This window comes from Mustela nivalis (assembly GCF_964662115.1).
Source record: "Mustela nivalis genome assembly, chromosome: 18".
Lineage (NCBI taxonomy): Eukaryota > Metazoa > Chordata > Mammalia > Carnivora > Mustelidae > Mustela > Mustela nivalis.
In genome coordinates, this window is record NC_139037.1 from 43929861 (window position 1) to 43947670 (window position 17810).

A 17810-nucleotide genomic window follows, 5' to 3' on the forward strand; every position below is an offset into this window, starting at 1 on the left:
AATGAAATCATGCCTCTTTTGCTCAGAATCCTGTCTGAAAGCTGCGTTCTGGTTTTGACGTCAGCACATTTCTGGGACCAAAGCTCATTTCCACGGACACACAGACAAGCTTTACAAATGTTCGTATTCATGCATTTTGTTTGAGGAGCCTTAGAAAAAAAATATAATGACTCCAATACTGGTGCGATTATTAAGGTTTTAGTAAGTGAGCTGGTTGAAAGGATTATCTTAAGCAAATATTAGTACAGGTGGTCCACGATGGTGGCCAAGTGGAGACGCGTGACTTTGAGAAGGTTGGGAGCCAGGAGGTTGAGGATAAGACGATCACAGGCGCACACACACTGTCCCTCCCCTCCCTGGGGTGACCACTTACAGTCAAGACCGCTTCTCCAGATCTTTGTTCTGCATCATCCTAGGTGGTTATATGGATATAAAATACATAGCATGGAGTTTTTTTTAATACATATTTTTTTTCTAATTGTAAGAGAGAGTATGCTGTTCTTCTGAACCACTTCCGAGTATGTTCTTCGTGAAGTTTGAGTTTATTCTCTGATTAAAGCAGCCAACCAGCCAACTTCCTTGTAGGATTCCAGGTCAGGGTGGGGGTAAGACTGGACAAGACCTGCGTAAATCCTTCCTGGAATATGAGAAATTGGGAGCACAAACAGTGCCACACGTGCCAGTGGTGATTTTACTCAGCAGACGGTTTGGGATCTGCCTCCTGCTTTTTTTTTTTTTTTTTTTTTTTTAAATAATCTTGGTCAATTCCTTACCCTCTCTCCCTTCCTGCCGATTCTGGGAACTGGGAATGTGGGAGAGAGTTAGAAGGGACCAGGCAGAGGCTGCTTGGCCTGGGACACAACCTCAGTGATGAGTTAACATGGGATTGTGACTCAGGAGCCAGAAAGAAGCAGAGCTATGGCCGTCTGTGTGTGCACATGTGTGAGAGAGACACACCACAGACAGGTGTGAACAGGGACGTCGAAAAAGGGGATGGCGATGCAGAGAGATGGAGCCGAGATGGAAGTAGACAGGGACAGGGACACAGAAACAGGATATCAGTTGGCTAGTTGACCAGCTGGTTGGCTGGCTGGCTATTCACTGGATAATTGGTTGATTATTGGTTATCTGGTTGGCTGACTAGTTGTTTATCTGGCCAGGTTGCTGACTGGTTTGTCTGGTTTTTTCTTTTCTTTCCCTTTCCCTTTTCTCTTCCCCTTGCTTTCCCTTCCCTACCCTTCCCTTCCCTACCCTTCCGATTCCATCCCATTCCATCCCATCCCATCCCATCCCATCCCATCCCATCCCATTCCATTCCTTTTCCTTCCCTTTCCTTTTCCTCCCTTTTCCCTTCGCTTTCCCTTTCTCTTCCATTCCCTTTCCCCTTCCCCTCCTCTTCCCCTTCCCCTTCCTCTTTCCCTTTTTATTGAACTCAGCAGAGACCTATGGAGGACTCCCCTGATCTCAGCCCTGCTTTGAACCTGGGCGAAGAGTGGTGAGCAGCGGCTGTGGGCATTGAGGTGTCTGACCACTGCTCCCCGCCCCTCCCCCATGAGGGTGCTGTGAGTGCAGCGGCTGAGTGGTTCTCATTGAGGATTTTCAAATCCTGAGTAGGGATATATATGTGTGCTGCTTCTGTGCCCTTACCGTGGGGAGTGGGATCGCAGGGCGATCATCTCAGGCTCCTCCAGCCCTGCTCTGGTCTGTGTTGGGGCCAGGATTTAATCACCAGGATCCCAGCGTGAGCCTGATTTCCGTCTTAAATCACCGAGAGATGGAGAGCAGGTCTTTATAAAGAGGCCCATCATGTTCACAGCTCTATCCCGACTTTTTATTTTTTTAATTTATTTTTGAATATTTATTTATTTGAGAGAGAGCAAGCAAGTAAGAGAGCACAATCAGGGTGAAGGACGGAGGGAGAAGCAGACCCCCTGTGGAGCAGGGAGCCCAAAGTGGGGCTTGATCCTGGGACCCTGGGATCATGACCTGAGCCAAAGGCAGATGCTTAACAACTGAGCCACCCAGGCACTCTTTCCCTGCTTTTTAGAAATGACAGTGGTTCTGGTGGCCATAGATTCACCTACCTGGTTCCAGTCCTCCCTCTGCCTTTTACCTCACAGGTAGCTAGCTTGTCTCTCTGAATCTCAGTGTTCCCTTCTGTAAAATGGGGAGAGGAGTAGGGCCCTCACCTCAGGATGCTGCATGGTGTGAGTAGGGCCAAGCATGAGGCCAGGGCTTCTCAGTGCGGCCGCCAATATTTCATGTAGTTTCAGGAACTGGACCACTGGAACTGGCCTCCAGTCTGGGCTCCTGGGGGCCTGAGTGCCAGTTTTTGTTCTTACTTTGGACAACCTGTCTCTCAAGTTGGTCACGGGGCAGACCCTGGAATCAACCAGAGCCAGGTCTAGCCCCCGCTCCTCCTCCCATTCTCTCTGTGACCTTGAAGAAGCAGTGTCCCCTCTCAGAAGGTCAGTTTCTCCATTCTAAAATAGCGGTGATGAGACCACGGCCTCAGTGGACCATTAGAAGACGGGTTCTGTGGCAGCGCTCCACCCCGGCCAGGGACTGGCCTTCAGCAGCCCCAGGGGTCAGGGGCAGGTATGGTGATTACTGCTGGCAGATGGTGCTCCCCAGGATAACAAGCTTCACTCCCCTCCCCTCCCACTGCAGGGCCCCCCGACCCCCATCCCTCCACAGAGCTCTTCAGGTGAGGAGAAGCAGAGCCAGAGATGCCCCCCCGGCCAGCCCCCAAGAACAGGATGGAAAGAACAGGGCTTTAACAGATGTTCCTTGACAAGGATTCCCTGGCTGTATTTAATCAAGATTGTCAAATATTGATTTAATCTCCGAGCCCAACAGATGTGATCTTAGCAGGTTTCGGTGGCAATTAGCTGGGATTAGTGTGCAAGTCAGGCTCCATGCTGACAAGACACCATCTTCTGAAGGAGGCTTGGCCTGGTCACAGGAATGAGCCCATCGGGGGACATACTAAACATCCAGCCACCCCTCCGGCCTGGGCAGCAGCAGCCGTGGGAGCAGACCCCGAAGTGTTGCCCCCTGCAGTCATAGTGGGGACTCTCGGGGCTCCAGAGAGCAGCTGTTCATCAAAAAGTTTCAGCATCAGAATAAATGTCATGGCTATGCCAGCGCATGTGATGTCTCCCCAGAAGTGGCTTCCCCAGCCACCGAGCCCTTATCGGGCCTCCAGCCAGCACAGCCCGATACCGTCACCAGAGTGCACACGCTCTGCTGCAGCTCCTGGGTGGGCCTGGCACGCGTGCCCCTGCTCCAGGAGGCATCCTTTTGTAATTCTGCATTTCAAAGTCTCATTTGAAGTGAGTAGGACTGTGCCCAGAATTGGAACAAGATGCTTCCTCCACATGCGCTTTGGGGGCCAGAGCAACATGCTCTGGTCTCACCCACCGACCCCCCCCCATGGACTAAGAAGGGGCACCTCCCTATGGCCCTGGCTCCAGGCCGCTGGGAAGGAAGGGCTGGCCCAGCTTCTGGTTCAAAGCCGACCACCCTGGATGACCTGGCTCCCAAGCCCTGAGCCACCAGGGTTCATGCCAAGGCTACATTTGGTTCTATTTGTTTGCTTGAGGTTTCGTTTTTTATTATGTAAGTAAAACGTTAATAGCTAATACTCACGCAGGAACACTCGAAGTCTTTGCAGTCGTTACCTCACAACATCCCTAGGAGTAAAGTGCTATTATTACCTCATTTTACAGATGAGAAAACCAAGATGTAGTGAGGCTAAGTGACCTGCCCAAGGTCTAGGTAATTAAGTGGCAGAGCTGGGAATTGATCCTGAGTCGTCTTGGCTTCTAACCCCTGTGCAACAGCTGCCACAACCGGAAATCTCCAAGATCTGATAATAAGTAAGAAAAGCAACTATTGAGGCTGTTTATTATTTTTAAATTCATCTCTCTATATGAGCATGTAATTACACAAGTATTTAACCCACATAACTCCGACCCTACTGGCTCGCAGGCTGAAACAAAGGCCAGATTGCTGCTGAAGCATCTATTCTTTTTTTTTTTTTTTTTAAGATTTTACTTATTTATTTGACAGAGAGAGAGGGAACACAAGCAGAGGGAGTGGGAGAAGGAGAAGCAGGCCTCCCGCGACGTCTGCCTCCATCCCAGGACCCTGGGATCATGACCAGAGCTGAAGGCAGAAGCTTAACAACTGGGCCACCCAGGCGCCCCTGAAGCATCTGTTCTAACTGCATTCTGTCCTCCCAGGGCTTTCCAGGGGGAGGCTTTCCCTCCACCCATGTTTCTCATCATGTGCTTACTTTCACAACTGTAGACCTGAAGCCCGAGACGCCCCTGCCCTGGGCAGTTGTGAGCATTTCCTTGTAGAGACAGAGAAAGGTCTGGAAGAAAGCATACAGACCTATTCACGGGGCTCCTCTCCAGGATGTGGATTCAGGGCAGGCCTCATAGGGGGCTTTGAGAGGGCCTTGAACTTACATGTTTATAAGAATTAAAGAACAAACATAGAATTAAAAAAAAAAAAATTGTCCTTTTATCTTCAACCTGGGTTTTACTCCTTAGAAGTAACCACTGTTGAGCGCCTGGCTGGCTCAGTGGGTTAAAGCCTCTGCCTTCCGCTCAGGTCATGGTCTCAGGGTCATGACGGAGTCCCGCATCGGGTTCTCTGCTCAGCAAAGAGCCTGCTTCCTCCTCTCTCTCTCTCTCTCTCTCTCTCTCTCTCTCTCTCTGCCTGCCTCTCTGCCTACTTGTGATCTCTTTCTGTCAAATAAACAAATAAAATCTTTAAAAAAAAAAAAAGTATCCACTGTTAAACAGTAGGGTGGGTATCCTCCTAGGCCCTTTATGGACATTTATGTTCTCTTGCTCTCACTTTCTCTCTCTAATAAAATCCACCCCCTTTTGTTGAAGCCAAATCATTTTATTTTTTGTTTCATTCTGCAGTTTACCCCTTTCCCTTCACAAGTGGAGGAACTCTGGAGCAGGGTTGTCTGGGTTCCAACCGCAGAGCCACTGCTCTGCAGCTGAGTGACCTTGGTCAAATTACTCAGCCTCTCTGGACTCCGTTGGGTGGGCTTTAAAAGGAGGCCAGTGGGGCGCCTGGATGGCTCAGTGGGTTAATCCTCTGCCTTTGGCTTGGGTCATGATCTCCAGGTCCTGGGATCGAGCCCCACGTCGGGCTTTCTGCTCAGCGGGCAACCTGCTTCCCCATCTATCTCTGCCTGCTACTCGGCCTACTTGTGACCTCTTTCTCTGTGTCAAATAAATAAACAAAATCTTTAAAAAAAAATAAAATAAAAGGAGGCCTGTGATAGCCTCTCCCTCACAGGGTTTCATCAGGATGAAATGAGTTAATGTGTGTAAAGCACTTAGTCCAGTACATAGTGAGCACTCCTGAGTGTGAGCTCTACCTGTTCATTTCTAGCCATGTGGGCCTCCAGCGCTCACGGCAGGGGGCTCTGCGTCTCTGTTCATCTCTGTTCATCTCTGTTCATCACTGCTGCATTGTGTCTCTGGAGTAGAGGCAGCCGGACCCATTTAGCCCGTTCTCTGCCTAAGAACTATTACGTCTTCCTACGGCTTCCATGTTAACACATTGTGGCGGCATGAGTGCCCCCCCAGCAAAACCGCCGTGCACCTGTGTTTCCACGTGCACTGGCATGACTATCTGAGTGACAGATTCCTAGAAATGGAATTGCTGGGTTAAAATAGTTGCACACCTGATGTTTGAGCACATAATTACCATTCCTTCTCCCCACTCCCCCAAGGAAGGGAAAGAAGCTGTACTTGATTTATACACTTGGAAGTGAACAAGCCTCTCAGGAACTCAGACTCCCAGGTCCCTCACTGGTATGAGTGAAGGGGCTGTTAAGATTTCAGTTAGAAGCATCCATTCTCTGGGTTCTTTGACCTTTAATACAAAAGTGCAAATAAAACGTATATATATTTGGTCTCTATCCCCAGTTCCTGGCCCAGGAGCTTCTAAAACCCTTGGAATTTTCTGAGTGATATGGGTGATAGGAGCCTCTTTTGTTCTGTAGAATAAGCCCCCTTTCAACCGTACCTGAGTTTATGCTAATGAAGTGATTCTTGGTGGACTCCTGGATAGCTTCGGGATTGGGGCTGGTTGCCAGGGAAACCAGTCCTGTGATTAGAGGGTTTGAACTTTCAGCCCCACCCCCCCAACCTCTGGAGAGGAGGGGTTTGCAGGAGTCACCAATGGCCAGTGATTTAATCAATCATGCCTACATAATGCAGCCTCCCCTAAAACCCCAAAGGATGGGGTTCAGAGAGCTTCTAGGTTGGTGAGTGTATCCACATGCTGGGAGGGTGGTGCACCCCCAAATTCCATGGGACTCAAGACCCTTCTGGACTTCATCTTGAGTATCTCTTCATCTGACTGTTGATTTGTCCCTTTTATAAGAAACCAGCAATAGTAGGTGAAATATCTCTCACTTCTGTGAGCTGTTACAGCCCATTACCGAGCCTGAGGAGGGGGTTGTGGGACCCCTAGTTTGTAGCCAAGTCAGATGTGTAGGTAACCTGGGGACTCTTGATTAGCATCAGAAGTGGGGGGCAGTCTGGTGGAACTGAACCCTTAGCCTGCACGGACTCCAGGTAGTAAGTGTGGGGATTAAATTGTGGGACACCCCGTCAGTGTCTGCAGAGAACTGGAGAATTGCCTGGTGTGGAAAATCCACACATGTGGTGTCGGAAGCATTGCGAGTGTAGTACTCAGCCGGGTGGCCCTGCTCAGGGCCCTGCTGCGGGTGTTGTGGCTGCTGGAGCAATCTCTGCCTGGGGGCTTCCTCAGGGGACTTCTGGAAGTTCCAGCCATTTTGTTTACTGGGAGCTCTAAGGGGTCCTATGGACGCTTGAATTTCCAGTGAAGTGGAGGAAGACATACAGGGGAGAAAACAGATTCCTTTTTTCTTTCTTTTTTTTTTTTTTAATTTATTTGGGGGGAGGGGTGCACGAGCTGGGGGGTGTTCAGAGGGAGAGGAAGAAGCAGGCTCCCAGGACCCCCAATCATGACCCAAGCTGAAAGCAGATGCCTAACCCGAAGAGCCACCCAGGTGTCCTGAGAAAACAGATCTTTAACCGGAAGTCAGCCGAGCTGTTGCTGACGTCCTCGAGTTTTGTCCTTACGAATTGATTTTTGAAGATACTTGCATCATTTGTGTATTCGCACAACACGCTCATTTGGGCTTCCACCTCTTATTTAAAGTGAAGTGGCAAAGGTGTGGGAGGCAAACCAAGGAGATTGGGGATCCTAGCTGCTCCACCTACCTACCTACCCGCCAGGTGACGTGGCCATGTGACCTTTGCCTCATCTGTAAAATGGGTATGCCGGAAGTCCTTGCTCTATAAGGTCATTACAGCACACGTCCATACATGCCAAGTGTGTGCATTCCCATCAGCATTGTGTTATCACCCCCTCCCCTGCCTGCCTGTGTGGCAGGAACACACGTGGTAGACCCCTGTCCCCTCCAGGCTTAGAGCTGCTCGAAGTCCAAGGGAGACCAGAGCTACTCAGAGGCTTAAAAATCCAGTGAGCTAATCCCATAGCCCAGGGTGTGTGCCGACCCCTGGGAGCTCAGCGAAGGAAGGCTGAGAACCATTGTGTTTGTGGTATGGGAGGAAGTTAGGAAGGAGAAGATCGAGTAGGTCCGCTGCCCTGGGTGGGGCCCAAGGGTGTGGACAAGACGTCCCAGAGCAGCAGTTCCCTGAAAAACCTCCTGCCGTGGTCCCCATGCCCTTCAGACCCAAGAATTTCCATTGTATGTGACCCTCTCAGCAGCCTCCAGCCCTCACCTGCCCCTTCCCAGACGGCAGCCAGGGCTGGGGCCACGGGGACACCGGCTCTCCTTCCCTCTGCGCAGGCCTGCTCTGGCTCACAAGTCTGCCTCCTCTTGCATTTGCAGCAAAGCAGGACTTGGTGTCAGACCCTTCTTTCTTTGCCCTCCGTCCTCTGTCCTCAGCCCTGGCTACATAATAGAATGAGCTGCAAAGCTTTTAAAAGGCTCTCAGGCCTGGTCTCCACCCCATACCAGCTGATTCAGACTCTGGGGGAGGAGGGTGAACACCTGTATTTTTACAAAGCTCCCCTGGTTCCTCTAATGGACAGTGGGGGAGGGAACAGCTGCCTCATACACTGGCCACTCCCAGCTTTCCTGCCCGGGCATGTCAGCCTCGCTCATCAGCATACCCGGTGCATGGCAGGTGCCCTCTCTCAGGGATCAGATGGCACCCCCACAACCAATCCTTCTGACTGTCCCCTATTGAGAGCAGCCCCCCCCCCCCAGCCCTGCCCTGTCACAACGGTTTAGTCCTTTCAACTGCTTATTGCCCTTTGAAGCTAATTTGTTTTCTGTCTTGATTGACTTATTTCTGTGGCTTCCCTCTCCTGGAAGTAAGTTCTTGGCTGGGCAGGGGGTGGAGGGGGTCTCTGTCCCGCTCAGGGCTGTATCTTCAGCACCTACGATGGCACGTAATAGGTGCTTTAAAAATGTATTAATTAAGTGAGCAGATTTTCGGTGCTTGGTGTTTGTGAAATGAATGAGTTTTACATGCCTGGTCAATGTTCAGTAAAAGAGTGAGGTTTTTGTGCTCTTTTGACTGAATGAAGTGTTTGGACTGAATGACTTGTAAGAATGTGATAGGTGTTATGTGAATGAATAAGCTGGAAGGACTAGTTCTTACTGGACAAACGAATGACTTGTATGTGCCCAGAAACTGCTGGATTGCCAGGTGCATGCAGTGGGTCATCTCCCCCTGGGCCTGAGATTAGCTCTCAGACTTGATGCCACAACCCTGAACTGACCAGAGTTCTTAGGTCCCACTGAGCCCCACTGATAGTGACTGGATCACATTTCCATGAAGGGGTAACACTTGGAGCATATGGGGGCAGCCTTGGACGCAGAAGACTGTCTAGGAAGGAAGCTTTGGGTACCTACCTGCTTCTCCAACACATGTGGTGACCCAGTGTGTCTGCCCATGTGAAGGGGCAGCTTGTGCGCACACGCTCACACACACACACACACACACTCCATGCATTACTTTCAGCTTCCCAAACATGCCTCTTCCCAGGGACAGACACACTGGGTCACCCAGCAGGCACCACCTACCCTCAGGTCAGAGGCTCTGACTGAGCCTATGCTCTTCCTGGTCTGTAAGGTTGTCATCCCTCCATTCATGGATTTAGCAGCACTCATGTATTAGCGGCCTACTGTGTGTCAGGCCTGTGCTGGAGATGCAGGCAGAAATAAAGAGACTCCAGTGCCTCACAAACCTTATGGTAAACGGCTCATTATGTGGTAAATTACATACATACATTGATGCAGGTAATCCCAAAGAGAAATGCTCAGAGCGTGCTCTGGGAACTCAGGTTAGGGATGGGACAAGGTTCATGAAAAGGGAAAGTCATGTAGAGAAAGAACTATCTAGGTAAGGGCAAGGGCAGTGGGAGTGGCCTGTGCAAAGGCCCTGAGGCAACAGGGAGAATAAGCAGTGGGACTGAAAGAAGGACTTTGTGGCTTGGGCCAGTGAGGAAAGGGAGAATGAGAGGTCCAGGGCTTTGCCCACTGGGCAACAGGGAAGGCTGGTGCTTGAACTCAGGACTGCCTGATTTCAGGAATGAAGCTTCTGGGTCATTCCCAGCTCTGCCACCTCGTGGCCATCTGGCCTCAGGCACATTACTTCACCTGCCCATTTCAGCTTCCTTATGTTAAAATGGAGATAATTCTACTTCACAGAGTTGCTGTGGAATTAAGAGAGATAATACATGTGAAGTGTTTGGAGAAGGACCTGGACTATAGAAAGATCACATTTGTGGTAGTTGCCATTATGGATACTGTTTTGTTATATAACTAAAACATCCAGTGGTGGGAAATAGAATAGTGGTGGCTTCAGGTCCACCTTGACTCAGACTAAAGTGATGACTGAAGCCCCCAGATCTCCCCTCTTTCAGCCCCTTTCACAAATGGTTCTTCCCTCGTGGTTACAAGATGGCTGCAGTGATTCCATCCCTCACATCCTCTCAGACTCCGGGTAAGAGAGAAAAGCATAGCCTTCAGCCTTAGGACTCTTGGCAATGATGTCACTGGGTCTCACTGGTTCTGATTGCGCTACGTGGTTAGTTCCTGAGCTCAAGAAAGAGCTCCTCCTCTAGCCCACTGGGTGGGAATCAGAGAAGGCAGGTTCCCAAAGGGAAATCTGGGCTGGTTTTGGACAAAAGAGTCCTAGAGGCCAGGGAAGCAAACCACAAGTGTCTACCACTGTAAGACTTGTGTTTTTCTCTTCTACTCTGCCCTTAGCCATGTCACTTACCTGTGAAATTTTTTTTTTTTTAAGATTTTATTTATTTAATTGACAGAGAGATCACAAGTAGGAAGAGAGGTAGGCCTAGAGAGAGGAGGAAGCAGGCTCCCTGCTGAGCAGAGAGCCCGATGCGGGGCTCAACCCCAGGACCATGGGATCATGACCTGAGCCGAAGGCAGAGGCTTCAACCTACTGAGCCACCCAGGTGCCCCCCTTACCTGTGAAATTGGCTGGGTCACTTGCTCTGAGGAGCAAGGCCCCTCAGAGCCAGAGCACTGTGGCTGTGGCATCTGCCTGCATGTCTGCTCTTCCAGCCTCCAGGCTTGGGGGCCTGATAAGGGAGCACGCTCCCCAGTGTCTTTACAAATGACAGTCTGGGAGTATTTACACATATACGCTGGTGGGTGCCTAGTCCTCTAACAGACCCTGACATTTTTAGGGAGCCAATGTGGCCAGCCCCAGAGGTAAGTCCTCCCTGGTCTAAGGGCAGTCAGGACAATCCCAGATTTGAGGGTTTCCCAGCTTTTCTTGAGCCTGGAATGGCCATATGTGACCACATTATGGCCGATTAGGCCAGAGAAAGAAAGAAAAAAAAAAAAAAACAGAGAAAGTCTGTTGAGGTGTAGGAGGAATGTTCTGGCAAACATTCTTTTTCCTGACTAGGGTCAGATGGGTAAGAAGTAAAACAGTCTTACCTTATCCGTTTCTTTCCCCACTGCCCATGGTTCAGTGAGAAGCATGGGTGTGGCCACCAGCTTGCTACTCAGAGGCCTCAAGCCCAAGATGCAGGCCAGTAGCACACAGAGGGAAGCAGGGGAGCGTGGGGGCATGGGGGGAGAAAGTGTCTGACATCATCCCAGTGTACCAAGAGTGGAGTCACCGTATCTGGCCTCCTTCCGACACAGGATAATGAGATGTGTTCATTGGCTGAGCCACTGGTGACTGGGATTCCATCACTTGCAGCCACATGCGTCCCAGCGGCCTCTCCCACTGCCACTCGCTTCTCACTGTGCTACTGTCCCCCGTGTTTCCTCGTCCACCATCCCCAGCCGCCTCCCTTGCACGCCACACTGTGCTTAAGTCAGGGTCCTCCGGTGCCAGCTGCAGAAGCCACACTGGACAGTCTTGAGCAGAAGCAGAATTTATCAGGGGCAGACAGAGCACCAGGAGGCCAGAGGAGCAGGTGTGGAGAACAAGCAGGAGCCAGGGAACACTGGAGAGAAGACACTGTGTGCTGAGCTCCATTCAGAGAACATGCAGCCGCCAAGTCCACCCCTGGCTGTGCTTCTGTAATTGAGGGGGGGAGAGAGAAGATCCATGAAGGAAGGAACCGTGGGGATAGGAATGGCCAGGAGATAGGCAGTACTTCTCCCCATTTTCCAGATTGAAACAGAACCACAGTTTTAGTATCCAGCCCGTGGCATACTAGGATCTGAGGGCAGTCTGGCCCTCAGAAGGGGGGCTTCCCCATCTGGAAGATGGGGTGCTCTTGGAAGGGGGACAGCATTGGACAGCAAGCTGCTGGAAAGGGACCAGTGTGCAGCAGTCCCCAAATCCCACGGAGGCTGTGGGTATCACTAAGCCTCTGAGCGTCACAGGGAGACTTGGCTACACCTGGTCGGGGAAGGGATCTGTGGAAATACACCAGGGCCTCAGGAACATCTGTGTGTTCTCACAGAAGAGAGCAAAACAGATGGGGGGGGTTTCTGACTGAGCTGGAAACAAAATGCCATCAGCAAAGCCCATCTGTCAGGAGGTGCTTGCATAAGTAATTCAGGGTCGCATCTGGGCCACTGGTTTTCCCAGCCAGCCCCAGTGTGGCCTCAAAGGGCTAATCCCGGGGTGCCCCTGGCCCAGCTGCACACCCCCGTTTGGCCAGGGATCCAGGGTATAGGACAAGTATAGGACAGTATAGGACAAGCCTCAGGCCCTCCTCTCTGGCAAAGCTGAGATCACAGACCAGCATCCTCTGCCCAAATCTGGCACAGGTACTTATTTTATTGACCCTTACTTGGTTTTTGTTGGTAACGTTTTAAGTATTTATTTATCAGCTAGAAGTACGTGCAGCAGGAGAGGGGGCTGGGCTTGGGGGGGGTACCTAGTTCCCTTTCCCAGAGGCATCGACTGTTAGCAGTTTCTTGAAAATCCTTGTAGATGTCTTCTCTGCCTGGTAGTTGGTTTGTCGTCGCTGCAGTTATTTTTTTTATTTCAAACTGGGAGAAGTTACATACAGTTCAAGATTTCTGATTTCTACTTAAAAATCGGTGATCTGGCATCCACATTCCCGCAAAGGGTGGTCACCAGAGCTGAGGCCTACTTGTGTCTATAGAAATGCAGACAGGATTGGGGGGGGGGGAGCACATGGGGAGCTCAGTCATTAAGCATCTGCTCCCTGCTCAGTGGGGAGCGGCTTCTCCCTCTGTTCCTCCCCCCCTGCTTGTGCGCTTTCTCTCAATAAATAAATAAAATCTTAAAAGAAAAAAAGAAATGCCTCTGCTGTCCCACTCACCCAGCCTCACTTGGGTGCTTTTGTCTTCCTTAACTAACCCAGCCCTTGGGGCTTCCCTCCTCCTCCTCTTCTGTCTCCTCCCCTCTCTCGTCCCCTGTGTACCTCCCTGCAATATCTTCAGGGATGCTCCTTTGGGAGCTGGGAGGAGGAGTGCACTCTTGCTCCCCACTCCTCTCCTCCCCTGCCTTCTGAGTCTGACTTTTTCAGTTGTTACAGACTGGCCTCGCTGATTTGCTCCATGAATCTGCTTCATGCTGCCCCCCTGGTTCTCTCCCAGCTTGTTCTGTACCTATGGGCATGAGTTAGGAAACACACACACACACACACACAGAGCCTTCCCCTTACTCAGAAAACACCGGCAGTCGGCAGTCGTTGGTGGGCTTCTCTTCATTGAAGAGTTGACATCATTCAAGGGAGCCAACCTGGTGAAGAACAGAAGGAAGCATATCCAGATATCCTGGGTGGGGTTTGGTATGTCAGCAGAACAGAAAAGAGGGCCAGTGGGATGGGATCTTAGGGGTGGGGAGAGGCCTCAGGGAGACTGGCAGGGGCCAGAGCCTGTGGGGCTTGTGGACCAGCAGAAGACTTTGGATTTTATTCTAACGCAGTAAGGAGCCACTGGGGAGATCTCAGCCAAGAAGTGACAAGAGCTGATTTACTGGCTTACGGTATCTATTAATCACCTAGGGTTATCCCCTCCCCCAATCTACCAGTATTCATGGTGACGCATCTGTCATTTTTTACTTCCTTTATTGTGGGGTGGCTGGTCAGGCAGACTGCAGGACAGATTGACAGCAGTCCAGCCTTTACCTACAGGATTCACAGGGGGCAGAGGAATGTGTTTAATGACACCACAGGGAAAAGGCAGCCAGCTCCTGAAAATGGGAAACTCCACGGGCCAAGTGATGTAATTCCTTACACAAGTGAATAGCCTCACAATAATGGTGATGGGCATGGGGGAGACTTTATAGAAGAGACTTAAGAAACATACTCACTGAGGGGCTCCTGGGTGGCTCAGTGGGTTGGGCCTCTGCCTTCAGCTCAGGTCATGATTTCGGGGTCCTGGGATCGAGCCCCGCATTGGGCTCTCTGCTCAGCGGGGAGCCTGCTTCCCCCCCCCCCTCTCTCTGCCTGCCTCTCTGCCTACTAGTGAGCTCTGTCAAATGAATGAATAAAATCTTAAAAAAAGAAAGAAATACACTCACTGAGGTAGAATAGGGATCTTGTTTGGATCCTGATTTGAACAGATCTGCTCTAAAAAACACCTTTGAGACAATGGGAGAAACGTAATGCAGATATATGGGGTATTACATGATATTAAAGAATTCTTGTTAATCTGGATGGGTGTGATAAAGGTACCATGGTTAATAAGGAAAAGCCTAACTGCTAGATATATAAACTTAAGTTTTTTCAGGTGAAATGAGCTGATGGCTGGGATATATCCTAAACTATTCTGTTAAATAAAAGTGTAGGAGTGAGTGGGTAGATGAAACAGGAATGGGGAATCATTAATGATTGTTGAAACTGGTGGTGCTCTTCTCTGCTTTGAGTAGATTTGAAAATTTGCATAATAAATGGGTTTTTTAAATGAGTATAAAGATGTCTCACACACACAGTCTTTCCTCTGGGAATAGTAATGTCGCAGCTCACCTTTGCTTTCTCTCCTTTTGCAGCATGGCAGGGAGGACAGCCCTGCAGCCTGCCTGCCCTCACCCGCATCTCCTGCCTGCTCCGTCCTGCTGAGCTGCTCAGACTGGAGGCCCCAGGACAGCACCTGCCTCCTGAGGTTGTCCTGGCTCAAGTTGTCCACCGCGATGGTGGAGAACTGGACTCCACAGGCTCACAACCTTCCTGTCAGGCTTCAGGGGCCAGCATCCTTCATCCTGGGCCTGGCGGCCCTGAACAATGGCTGAGGGCCAGGGGACCCCATAAAGTCACTCCACAGCTCACAGGGGGCCAGCAGCACTCCAGCTCCTGTGGACTATGACCACTTATCGGCCCATTCCCAATGATGGTGTGGATCTGGCAGCCAGTTGTGGGGCCAGGGGGGCCGACGTCCTCCCTGGGCCTCACACCGGGGACTATGCTCCCATGGGATTCTGGGTCCAGAACGGCGGCATGCCCCAGCCCATTGGTGAGAGCCCAATCAGCGCCACCACCCGCCCCAGTCCCACCACTCCTGCAGTACCCAAGATGGGCGTGCGTGCCAGAGTGGCCGACTGGCCACCCAAGCGGGAGGCCCTGAGAGAACAAAACAACCCAAGCCCCTCACAGGACTCAGATGGCACGAAGACCACAAAGGTGGCCCATTCCATGAGGGGCATGCAGAACGGACAGCCCCCCGTCAGCACCCCGGCTTCCTCAGGACCCAAAGCCTTCCACCGACTCTCCAGGAGAAGGTCCAAAGATGTGGAATTCCAGGACGGATGGCCCCGGTCCCCTGGCCGGGCCTTTCTGCCCCTGCGGCACCGCAGCAGCAGCGAGATCACTCTCAGCGAGTGTGACGTGGAGGACACAGGGGAGCCCCGGGGACCCCGGCACACGGGGGCCCTGCCCCTCTTCCGGGAGTACGGAAGCACGTCCTCCATCGACGTGCAGGGCGTGCCGGAGCAGAGCTTCTTTGACATCCTCAACGAGTTCCGCAGCGAACAGCCTGACGCCGCGGGGCCCCAGAGCCTCCGAGAGCTGCTCCAGGCCGACACCGGCCCCCTCGGCCCCGGGGGCAGCGGCGGAGCGAAGGGGGACCCCCGCAACGGCCAGCCCACCAAGGACAGCCTCCTGGGGCTCCAGCCAGCCAAGGAGAAGGAGAAGGCCCGGAAGAAGGCGGTCCGCGGCCTGGGCGGAGGGGACGCCGCGGACTCGTCCATCTTCCGGAAGCTGCGCAGCGGCAAGGCGGACGGCGAGGCGGCCCGGGCGCCGGGGGAGGCGGAGGAGGGCCGCAGCGCGCCGGACACCGGCCGCCCGTGGGTCTGCCAGAAAAGCTTCGCGCACTTTGACGTGCAGAGCATGCTGTTCGACCTCAACGAGGCGGCTGCCAATAGGGTGGCCACCGCGCAGCGGCGCAACACCACCACGGGCGCATCAGCAGCCTCCGCCATGGCGGCCCTCCCGGCGTCGCGGGCACACGGCCTGGGCGGCCTGGACGCCGCCTTCCCCAGCACCGAGGACCTCAACTGCAAGGAGAACCTGGAGCAGGACCTGGGTGACGACAACAGCAACGACCTGCTGCTCAGCTGTCCTCACTTCCGCAACGAGATCGGCGGCGAGTGCGAGCGCAACGTGAGCTTCTCACGCGCAGCCGTGGGCTCCCAGGGCGGCGGCGGCGGTGGCGGTGAGGGTCGCCCAGCCGAGCCCACGCTCAGCGCCCACCGCACCAACGCCAGCATCTCGGTGCTGGAGGTGCCCAAGGAGCAGCAAAGGACGCAGAGCCGCCCGCGCCAGTACAGCATCGAGCACGTGGATCTGGGCGCCCGCTACTACCAGGACCACTTCGTGGGCCGAGGTGACGGGGCACGCGGGCTGGCGGGCCGCAGCTTGTCCCCGGGGACCCTCCGAGGCTCCAGCAGTGGGAGCGGGTTCTCTACCTGGGACATAGGGCAGTGAGGAGGCAATGAGCAGAGCACCCAGGGCTAAAGTCGCCAGAGCCTCAAGCATCAGGAAACAATAGATGCCCGTTTATTTAGCGACTGTGCCAGGTTCAGCTGTGTGCCAGGCACTTTTTTGAAGAAGATTGAAACTAGGATTGTCTTCCTAGTGCTTAAGTGAGGGGAAGTTAAGAAAAACTTGATTACTGCGTAAAATATATAAGGTGTCCTAGTGTGGCTCACGCTATGGGGAAAAGTAAAGCAGGGGAGAGGGGAATAGTGTCCAGGTCAGAGGCTGCATTTCCAATAGGGAATGGCTTGGGAGGGTCTCCTGGGAAGGTGCCATTTGAGTACCAGGCTGAAGGAGGGAGCTATGTGGAGACCGGGGACAGTGTTCTGGTGCAGAAAGGGCAAATAAAATAGTTCTGAAACACTGAAGGAGGAGGAAAGAGGGGGAGAGGAGGAATGGGGGCTGACTTGACAGATCTTTTTACCCTTACCCTTTCCTTTTTCTCTGCCTATATTGGGACAGAGCGACTGAGAGAGGGTGGAAGGAGCCAAAGTAGAGAGGTGACAGGGGCAGATCGTTTGGAACCTTGTGGGCCATGGTGAGAACTCTCGCCTGCACCCTGAATGAGGTGGAGTCACAAGAGGGTTCTCCGCAGTCGAGGGCCCTGAGCTAACTCTGGTGTTCAAAGCCTCCCTCTGGGGCACAGACGTGGGGAGATTGGGAAGCAGGGAAACTTGGGGCCGGGGAAGTGGCAGGGGACTGTCTCACTAGTTCAGGCAGGAGATGATGATGGACAAGTCTAGGTTGGGAGCCCATGTGTTGGGGAAAAAGCCAGCAGGTTCTGGATCCCCTTTGAAGGTGGAGCTGTTGATGTGGCCAAGGTGTTACCACCAGAGAGAGACTGGCAGCCTGAATGACTATGTCCATCGGTGCTGGTGAGGCAGTTGCAGGAGGCAGCAGCGCATAGTGCAGAGACCACAAACCCCCGGCATCTACATCCGGGGCCAGGCAGGGACTGAGCAAAGGGCAACTCCAGCTTGGCTCCTCTTAACTGTAGGCATGTAGGAAACAGGCAAACCCAGTGTTGTCAGCCTTTCCAATTTTTCCAGATTATCCTAAAATGAAGTTGTTTCTTATTTTTAATGTGAATTCTCCTAATTTTTAAATGCTGACCACTACATTGATTTGGAATTGCTTATAACTGCCAGTGACAGGCTTTAAGGACATAGAAGTTTATTTCTCTGATACAAAGAAGTCTGGAGGTCAGCAGCCCAGGGGGCTGGTATGGTTTCCCCTCACCATTAGTGGAATGCCAGCCTTAGAGCATGGCCTTTAGCCCCAGGAGTAGTCTCATGGCCCGAGATGGCTGCTGCAGCTCCAGCTGTCAC

The 17810-nt window shown here is 52.3% G+C and overlaps 1 protein-coding gene across 4 annotated transcripts in view; it reads left to right on the forward strand.

Moving 5' to 3' along the window:
• SIPA1L3 (signal induced proliferation associated 1 like 3) overlaps nucleotides 1–17810 on the forward strand; it is a 234043-nt gene that overhangs the window by 120518 nt on the left and 95715 nt on the right. For all 4 annotated transcript variants that reach the window (XM_082709071.1, XM_082709072.1, XM_082709074.1 and 1 more), the window contains one exon: nucleotides 14502–16330. In XM_082709071.1, coding sequence (XP_082565197.1) covers nucleotides 14812–16330 — 1519 coding nt within the window. In that variant the 5' untranslated portion in view covers nucleotides 14502–14811. The remainder of the gene's footprint in view (nucleotides 1–14501; nucleotides 16331–17810) is intronic.